General features: G+C 47.4%; 1 protein-coding gene across 1 annotated transcript in view; it reads right to left on the bottom strand.

Moving 5' to 3' along the window:
* Positions 1-10096, bottom strand: part of chd6 (chromodomain helicase DNA binding protein 6) — a 237136-nt gene that overhangs the window by 84695 nt on the left and 142345 nt on the right. The window contains exons 10-13 of the mRNA XM_070894909.1: positions 6816-6902; positions 2146-2280; positions 1263-1384; positions 776-896 (exon numbers count right to left, since the gene is read on the bottom strand). Coding sequence (XP_070751010.1) covers positions 776-896; positions 1263-1384; positions 2146-2280; positions 6816-6902 — 465 coding nt within the window. The remainder of the gene's footprint in view (positions 1-775; positions 897-1262; positions 1385-2145; positions 2281-6815; positions 6903-10096) is intronic.

Genomic DNA, 10096 nt, shown 5'->3' with positions numbered 1-10096 from the left:
GGGGCGAGAGAGCGAGGGGGCGAGAGAGAGAGAGAGAGAGAGAGAGGAGGGGGCGAGAGAGAGACAGAGAGGGGGCGTGAGAGAAGAGAGAGAGAGAGAGAGAGAGAGAGGGGGGGCGAGAGAGAGAGACACAGGCAGAGAGGGGGCGAGAGAGAGACAGACGGCGAGAGAGAGAGGCAGAGAGGGGGGGAGAGAGAGAGAGAGAGACAGAGAGGGGGGGGGGGGGAGAGAGAGAGAGAGAGAGAGAGGGGGCGAGAGAGAGAGAGACACAGGCAGAGAGGGGGGCGAGAGAGAGAGAGAGAGAGAGAGAGAGGGACGTGAGAGAGAGAGAGAGAGAGAGAGAGAGAGAGAGGGGGGCGAGAGAGAGAGAGACAGGCAGAGAGGGGGCGAGAGAGAGAGAGGGGGGCGTGAGAGAGAGAGACAGGCAGAGAGGGGGCGTGAGAGAGAGAGTACGAGAGAGAGAGGGGCGAGAGAGAGAGAGAGAGAGGGGGGCGAGAGAGAGAGAGAAGGCGAGAGAGAGAGAGACAGAGGGGGCGAGAGAGAGAGACAGGCAGAGAGGGGGCGAGAGAGAGACAGACAGATGGCGAGAGAGAGAGACAGACAGGCAGAGAGGGGCAGGCGGGTGGAGTCGAGAGAGGCAGGATGAGGATGGGGGGGTGCGGGGCAAGGGAGAGAAAGTGTCAGTGACGAGGAGGAAAAAAGGGCCACGAGAGAAAGAATGAGAGCGAGAGAGAAACATGAGTTAACGATTAAAGTTCTGATGGAGGGTCCACACCCAAAACGCTAAGTCTTCTGTTCCCTCCACAGATGCTGCCTGACTCAAGAGTCTTTCCAGCATTTTCACTTTCAGATTTCCAGCATCTGCTGGTTTTGTTTGTTTATTTGGGACAAACTGTCTTCGTGAAAAGGTACAATAAACAAGCATAACTACTGAAGTCCAGGGGGTTTACACAAGAACATAAGAGGAGGCCATTCAGCCCCTCGAGCCCGCTCCGCCATTCAATAAGACCATGGCTGATCTTCCACCTCTACTTCCCACCCGATCCCCATATTCCTTGGTTCCCTTAGTGCCCCAAAATCTATCGATCTCAGCCTTGAAAATACTGAACAACTGAGCATGTGAGGCTTGTGAGAGCAAAGCATTTATGAGCAGAAAATGAAATGGGTGAGAATTTTGTTTTGACACGTGGACTCATTCCGAAGCACAAAGAGAGAGAGACAGAGAGCGAGAGCACAACTGAGGAAGATAATGAGAAGCTCACCTGTTGTACCAGTTGAAGAGCAGCCAGTTCATCCCCTCCAGCTGGTACTCCCTGAGTTTATTGTCTGCTTTGTATGGTCGCGACAGCTCCAGTTTTTTCCATGTTTCAGCAGCAGGACGCTCCTATTTCAGCAAAGGAAGCACATGAGAGCAGCAGAAAGGACAGAAGCGTTACGTGTCCCTCCTCTGCACACGGGGCTGGCTTCCCGTCAGGAGGTTTGAGGCCAGGCATTGCCGCGTTGCTGCCCCACAGTTCTGCCAGGTGGGGCAGCAATGGCAGTGTGTGAAAATAGAACTTTCACCCTGGGTCTCACAGCCAGGGCGTGAGCCCATAGCAACATAGGGATCGTTCACCTTCTACTATCCCTGGAGTCACACGATGCAATGATGATAATGGAGTGTTGACCAATCACAGCGATCAATCCCTATCAATGAGTGTACAACAGACCCAGACACGAGGTGAGGAAAACTCCCAGTGGGGGACAGCTTTGGGAACCACGGGTCTACAGTCCCCTGTTCCCCCCCATTAGTGAACCCTTCATTCGAATGAACAAATGAATAATTATCCTTTGTTAGTGTTAAAACATCAGACAGGTGCATTTACTGTTTGTTTGTTTTTTATTTCCATTTTACTAAATTAGCTTTCAAACACAAATGTGGAACACACAGTACAAGCGTGTACACAGGTTACCCACCTCCCACTGAAAGGCAGCATCCCTGTAGTTTCAACAAGGTGCTGATGTACAGGCTGATGTAACTCTTTCACCATGGAGCACTGTAATTGGCTCTTCTTTTCACTGACCCCATTCTGTACAGTCACACTGCACACCCTGATTGGTTAACAGACGGCATTATGTACACACAAACAAACTAAATCTCATTACCAAGTTTGTGACTTCGGGCATAATCTGCAGGTTCTCGTATTCCTGGATCTTGACTGGGTCGATGTCCTCCACCAGCTCCCAAGTGCTTTCTTCATAGGGTAGGGAGCACCACTTCACCAGGTAATGAGTCACAGGCTTGGGAAACAGAGAATATCAATTATATTAGGTGAGTTGAGGTCGATGATCAGCCATGAAGTTACTGAATGGCGGAGCAGGCTCGAGGGGCTAAGTGGCCTACTCCTGCTCCTATTTCTTGTGTTATGTTCATACCCCTCATATTAGCCAACTAAAATTTATTGATCTCAGTCTTGAAAATTTCAATTGACCCGAGCATCCACAGCCTTTTGATGGCAAGTTCGAGATTTCCACTGAGAAACAGCTTTCCGATTTCACTTCTGAATAGTGCAGCTCTAATCTGAAGCTTACGCCTGCTTGTTGTGGATTTCCCACCACAGGGAATAGTTTCTCTGTATCCATCATATTGAATCCATTTATCCTTTTCAACATCTCAATTAGATCACCCTTCAATCTGCTTTAATCAAGTTTATGCAAGTTTATGCAACCTGTCCTGATAGTTTAACTCTTTTAGCCCCGGTATTATTCTGGTGAATCGGCACTGCTCCCTCTCCACGGTCAATATATCCTCCTGAGGTGCAATGCCCAAAACTGAACACACTACTCCAGCTGGAGTCTGAGCAAGGCTCCATACAACTGAAGCAGCATTTCCTCACTGTTGTATCACTTTTCGATTACAACCCCTTTTTGATTACTTTGTATAACCAGTTAAAATCTAACGGTCAGATAACATGGAGCAGCGTTGAGCTATAAAACAGCAGCAGTGTGAAGTGATACATTTTGATAGGAAGAATGAGAAGAGGCAATATAAACGAAAGGTTATAATTTTAAAGGGGGTGCAGGACCAGGGAGACCTGGGAGTGTCTGTACACATATCTTTGAAGCTGGCAGGACAAGGTGAGAAGGCTGTTAAAAAAGCGTCTGGGATCCTGGGCTTTATAAACAGAGGAATACAGCACAAAAGCCAGGAGGTTACACTAAACCTTTATACATCACGGGTTAGGCCCCAGCTGGAGGATTGTGGCCAATTCTGGGCCCCACACTTTAGGTGGGATGTTGGGGCCTGGGAGAGGGTGCAGGGGAGATTGACCAGAATGGTCCCAAGGATGAGGGACTTCAGTTACGGGGAGAGACTGGAGAAGCTGGGGCAGTTCTCCTTAGAGCAGAGAAGGTTAAGAGGACTTTCAATAGAGGCGTTCCAAATCATTAAAGGTTTTGATTGACTAAATAAGAAGAAACAATTTCCAATGGCAGAAGAGTCGGCAAACAAAAGACACAGATTTAAGGTGATCGGCAAAAGAACCCGAGGGGGAGATGGGGAAACATTTTTTTTAACGCAGCGAGTTGTTGTGATCTGGAACGCGCTGCCTGAAAGGGCGGTGGGATAAATACCTAGCAGGGAAAACATTTACAGGGCCATGGGGAAAGAGCAGGAGAGTGGGATTAATTAAAAAGCTCTACCAAAGAGCCGACACATACATAAGTGGCTTATTTCTGTGCTGTATCATTCCATGATTCTATGAGGTCAAGTCAGTGCAGGGACCAAGATTAAGTAATTTTATGACAGGGAGTAGTAATTGATTTCAGGCTGTGGGTAGTAATTTCATTATAAGTGAGGTCTTCTTCGATTCACTCAGACATTGTGAACTTCGACACAGCAATTACCTTCTCAGGCTCAGTGAAATCCATTTCATTCAGGCACGTTCTAAGCAAGACAAACAGCAGTAAACCCGCAATAAATCCTCAGAGGAAGCACCGAAATGATGTCACGTCTGGTACAGCCTGTGGCTCTGAATTTACCGCACGTCCCGTAACAATTAGAGACCACCCAAGCTTTCAACAGCTGTCAAAAATAGTCGCCATTTCCTTCAGTCAGTCCTGGATCTGAACCAGAATGTATTCTGTCCTGCCTCCCTCGTTCTCGATGTGCTCCATGCTCCCGACAGCCACAGCAGACCTGCTCCCGTGTTTATATAGCGCCTTAGTGTAGTGAAATCATAAAGTGCTTCACAGGAGCATAATCAGACAAAACCTCGACACCGGGCCACACAAGGAGCTATTAGGATAGGTGACCAAAAGCTTTGTCAGAGGTAGGTTTTAAGGAGCATCTTAAAAGGAGACAGAGAGGTGGTGAGGTTTAGCGAGGGAATTCTAGAGTTTAGGACCTCAACAGCTGAAGGCATGGCCATCATTCGAGGGGTGATAGAAATCGGGGCAGTGCAAGAGGCCAGAATTGGAAATTTCACAGGGTTGTAGGGCTGAAGGAGATTACAGATAGGGAGGAGTGAGCCATGGAGAGATTTGAAAACAAGGATTTTAAAATCAAGGTGTTGCCGGACCAAGAGCCAATGAGGGTCAGCGAGCACAGGGGTGATGGGTGAACGGGGCTTGGCACGAAAGGAGATACAGGCAGCAGAATTTTGGATGAGCTGACGTTTACAGAGTGGAAGATGGGAGGCCGGGCAGGAGAGCGCTGGAATAGTCAAGTCTGGAGGTAACAAAGGCATGGGTGAAGGCTTCAAGCAGATGAGATGGTGCAGGGGCAGGTGATGTTATGTGGGTGCAAGTAGGCAGTCTTGGTGATTGGGCACTACCAATATCTGATGGCAGAAAGCAGCCATGACCTCCACCCACTTTTCCTTCCCCTCTGTGCTGAGGTGACGGAAGGACAAGCTGCAGATCACCCAGTCCACACACCCAGCCCGAGCTCACAGTGCTGGGCCAGACACACAATCCCAATCGCATCTTGCGACCGGACAACCATGAGCAATGTACCCTGAAATGATCGAGAGTTATACAGTCACGATTCCATCCCATGACAGACTGTTGATTGCAACCCCATCACTCCGTGGAGTTAATGAATAAGGCAAGAAACAAAAGGAGAACAAATAATGAAAAATGAACTGACTAAACACTACCAATTCTGTTGCCTCATTAGCTCAATGACGTTCTGGGATGGTTTTCCTTCAGTAGGAATTTGAGCAGGAGAAGGGATCCGAGTTGGGGCCTCAACTATTCACCGTATTTATCAACAACTTAGTTGATGGCATAGAAAGTCATATTATCCAAATGTGCCAATGACACAAATATAGGTGGCATTGTAAGCAGTGTAGATGAAAGCATAAAATTACAATTGGATATTGATAGATTAAGTAAATGAGCAAAACTATGGCAAATGGATTTCAATATAGGCAAATGAGAGGTCACCCACTTTGGACCTAAAACGGATAGAACAGGGTACTTTCTAAATGGTGTAAAGCTAAAAACAGTGGATGTCCAAAAAGACTTTTGGCAGGGGGGGGGGGGGGGGGGGTGGGGTGGTGGGGGGAGACAGGTACATCGATCATTAAAATGTCATGAACAGTTACAGAAAATAATCAAAAAGGCTAATGGAATGCTGGCCTTTATATCTGGAGGACTAGAATACAAGGGGGTAGAGGTTATGCTGCAGCTGTACAAAACCCTGGTTAGACCACACCTGGAGCACTGTGAGCAGTTCCGGGTAGCACACCTTAGGAAGGATATATTGGACTTGGAGAGAGAGCAGCGTAGGTTTACCAGAACGATATCCGACTTCAAGGATTAAGTTATGAGAGATTACACAAATTAAGGTTATATTCCCTAGAATTTAGAAAGTTATGGGGTGATTTGATCGAAGTTTTCAAGATATTAAGGGGAACTGATAGGGTAGATAGAGAGAAATTATTCCCGCTGGTTGGGGATTCTTGGACTAACAGGCATAGTCTAAAAATTAGAGCCAGACCTTTGCAGAAGTGAAATTAGGAAACACTTCTACACACAATGGTGGTAGAAGTTTGGAACTCTCTTCCGCGAACGGCAACTGGTGCTAGATCAATTATTAATTTTAACTCCAAGGTTGATAGATTTTTGTTAACAAAGGTATTAAGGGATGTGGGCCAAAGGCAGGTATATGGAGTTAGGTCACAGATCAGCCGCGATCTCACTGAATGGAGGAGCAGGCTCGAGGGGCCGAATGGCCGACTCCTGGTCAACAGCCCACAGCCAAGCAGCTTATTGACGAAGGAGGGATCTCATCCCCTCGTGCCTCCAATCTATTCTCCTGATTCAGAGTTACTGCCCAACATTCTCAGCACATTCCTTCAGTCAGGACAGCACTGAACTGTTCAAGAGCCACAAGCAGCACTTGTAGAAATCGCTCAGCCCACATTTCCAGAGGCACAGGAAGAGGCCATTCAGCCCCATGAGCTTGTTTCTTCATTCAATTGGATCTGTATCTTCAACTCCATTTACCTGCTTTTGCTCCATACCCCTCAATGCCCTTAACTAACAAAATACTGTCAATCTGTCTGGAAAGCTTCAATTGACCTCCAGCATCCAGAGCCTCTGAGGGAAGAGTTTCAAATTTCCACAACTCTTCGTGTGAAAAGGGGCTTCCTTATTTCACGACTGACAGTCTAGCTCTCATTTTAAAATGATGTCCACTTGTCCTGGACTCCCCAAACCCTAACCTCTATTTACCCTATCGAATCCCTTTATCAATTTTAACACATCAATTAGAGCACTCCTCAACCTTCTAAACACCAGGGAGAAGCCAGGTATATGCAGTTACTCACCTCTGAGGTTTCAGAGTCTATTGTATGCGCTACATCCAGGATCCTGTCCACCTCAATATAATCTGGATTAAAAGGCTCCTCCTCGGACTAGAAGAAAAGATGACAGATGCATTATATAGATTTTGTTAGAATATGAAAATGGACTAGTGCTATCTTCACAACACCCAGGGGAACTGGATGGTACAATGGGTTAGAACATAAGAATATAAGAAATAGGAGCAGGAGTAGGCCATACGGCCCCTCGAGCCTGCTCCGCCATTTAATACGATCATGGCTGATCCGATCATGGACTCAGCTCCACTTCCCCACCCACTCCCCATAACCCCTTATTCCCGTATCGTTTAAGAAACTGTCTATTTCTGTCTTAAATGTATTCAATGTCCCAGCTTCCAGAGCTCTCTGAGACAGCGAATTCCACAGATCCACAACCCTCAAAGAAATTCCTCCTCATCTCAGTTTTAAATGGGCGGCCCCTTATTCTAAGATTATGCCCTCTAGTTCTAGTCTCGCCTATCAGTGGAAACATCCTGCATCCACCCTGTCAAGCCGCCTCATAATCTTATACGTTTCGATAAGATCACCTCTCATTCTTCTGAATTCCAATGTGTAGGGGCCCAACCTACTCAACCTTTCCTCATAAGTCAACTCCCTCATCTCCGGAATCAACCTAATGAACCTTCTCTGAACAGCCTCCAAAGCAAGTATATCCTTTCGTAAATATGAAAATCAAAACTGCACACAGTATTCCAGGTGTGGCCTCACCAATACCCTGTATAGCTGTAGCAAGACTTCCCTGCTTTTATACTCCATCCCGTTTGCAATAAAGGCCAAGATTCCACTGGCTTTCCTGATCACTTGCTGTACCTGCATACTATTCCTTTTGTGTTTCATGCACAAGAATCCCAGGTCCCGCTGTACTGTGGCACTTTGCAATCTTTCTCCATTTAAATAATAACTTGCTCTTTGATTTTTTTCTGCCAAAGTGCACGACCTCACACTTTCCAACATTATACTCCATCTGCCAAATTTTTGCCCACTCTCTTAGCCTGTCTATATCCCTTTGCAGATTTTGTGTGTCCTCCTCACACATTGCTTTTCCTCCCATCTTTGTATCGTCAGCAAACTTGGCTACGTTACACTCAGTCCCTTCATCCAAGTCGTTAATATAGATTGTAAATAGTTGGGGTCCCAGCGGCACCCCACTAGTTACTGATTGCCAACCAGAGAATGAACCATTTATTGCTACTCTCTGTTTTCTGTTCATTAGCCAAACCTCTGTCCATCCGGGCCTCAGTGGGAGTCGGAACGTAGCATTAACCGTGGGCCAGGAGAGAGTCTGACTCCACTTCAGCTTCGGAGCAGGCCGGGAGCGGAAGGAGCAGTGTGGCGGCCTAGCCCAGCAGGCTGAGCGGCCCCCGGCCTGCGAGCACCATCGGAGCAGGCCGGGAGCGGAAGGAGCAGTGTGGCGGCCCCCGGCCTGCGAGCACCATCGAAGCAGGCCGGGGAGCAGAAGGAGCAATGTGGCGGCCTAGCCCAGCAGGCTGAGCGGCCCCCGGCCTGCGAGCACCATCGGAGCAGGTCGGGGAGCGGAAGGAGCAGTGTGGCAGCATACCACTCCAGGGAGCATCACGTGCTGGAACAGGAGAGCAACGGCAGCGAAGAGTGATGTCATCAAGGTCCAGGTCGGTGATTGGAGCGTGGGCAGGTACTGCAGGAGCGGCGAGATCGGGGCGAAGGAGCAGCGAGAGATTGTAAAGGGATGTGATTGGGGCCCAGGAGAGGTCAGAGTTCGGGGCCCAGAAGAGGCGAAGACCCAGGGGCAGCACGGGCCAGCCCACACTGCAATATGTGTGCGCACTAGGTCCGTGCAGCAGAACAGGTCGCCAGTCGTCTTGGTTAATCCTTGCTACTGGACCAAGACCTAGCTCTGTCAAACCCATGTGGTGGCTGGTGTGCAACGGTCACCCCACGTTAAAAAAATCCAAGCACAGGCATCTTCCACCCTTCAGGTTGTAGTTCGGACCTGGAATTTTAGGTCCATCATTGAAACACCTGTGAACTTTTTGACGTGGAAGCAAGTCATCCTCGATTCAAGGAACTGCCTATGATGATGATGCTAATATATTACCCCCAACCCCGTGAACTTTTATCTTGTGCAGTCACCTTTTACGTGGCACCTTGTCTCTGGAAGTCCAAATACACCACATCCACTGGTTCCCCTTTATCCACCCTGTTCGTTACATCCTCAAAGAATTCTAGCAAATTTGTCAAACATGACTTCCCCTTCATAAATCAATGCCAACTCTGCCCGACCGAATTTTGCTTTTCCAAATGTCCTGCTACTGCTTCTTTAATAATGGACTTCAACATCTTCACAACCACAGATGTTAGGTTAACTGGCCTATAGTTTCCTGCTTTTTGACTGCCTCCTTTTTTAAATAGGGATGTTACATTTGCAGTTTTCCAATCTGCTGGGACCTCCCCAGAATCCAGGGAATTTTGGTAAATTACAACCAATGCATCCACAATCCCTGCCGCTACTTCTCTTAAGACCCTAGGATGCAAGCCATCAGGTCCAGGGGATTTATCTGCCTTTAGTCCCATTATCTTACTGAGTACCACCTCCTTGGTGATTGTGATTGTGTTAAATTCCTCTCCCCCTATAGCCCCTTGACTATCCACTGTTAGGATATTATTAGTATCCTCGACCGTAAAGACTGATACAGAATATTTATTCAGAGTTTCTGCCATCTCCATGTTCCCCATTACTAATTTCCCGGTCTCGTCCTCTAAGGGACCAACATTTACTCTAGCCAGTCTTTTCCTTTTTATATACCTATAGAAACTCTTGCTATCTGTTTTTAGATTTCGTGCTAGTTTACTTTCACAGTCTATCTTCCCTTTCTTAATCATTTTTTTAGTCATTCCTGGTTGGCTTTTAAAAGCTTCCCGATCTTCTGTCCTCCCACTAGTTTTGGCCACTTTGTATGCCCTTATTTTTAATTGGATACCGCCCTTTATTTCTTTAGCTATCCAACAATGGCTGTCTTTTCTCTTACGCCCTTTCCTCCTCACTGGAATATATTTTTCTTGAGAATTGTGAAATATCTCCTTAAATGTACACCACTGTTCATCAACCGTCCTACACCTGAATCTATTTTCCCAGTCCACTTTAACCAACTCAGTGGCCTTTCACCTTGGAGAACTTGGGTCCAAATTCAGCCTAGACTGATGACGTGTCTCACCCCTACCGACACGCGGTGCATATTACTCCCTTGTTA

Source organism: Pristiophorus japonicus, chromosome 12 (assembly GCF_044704955.1).
Source record: "Pristiophorus japonicus isolate sPriJap1 chromosome 12, sPriJap1.hap1, whole genome shotgun sequence".
Lineage (NCBI taxonomy): Eukaryota > Metazoa > Chordata > Chondrichthyes > Pristiophoridae > Pristiophorus > Pristiophorus japonicus.
The sequence above is the reverse complement of the archived record's forward strand: the minus strand, read 5'-3'. Positions and strand labels throughout refer to the sequence as shown.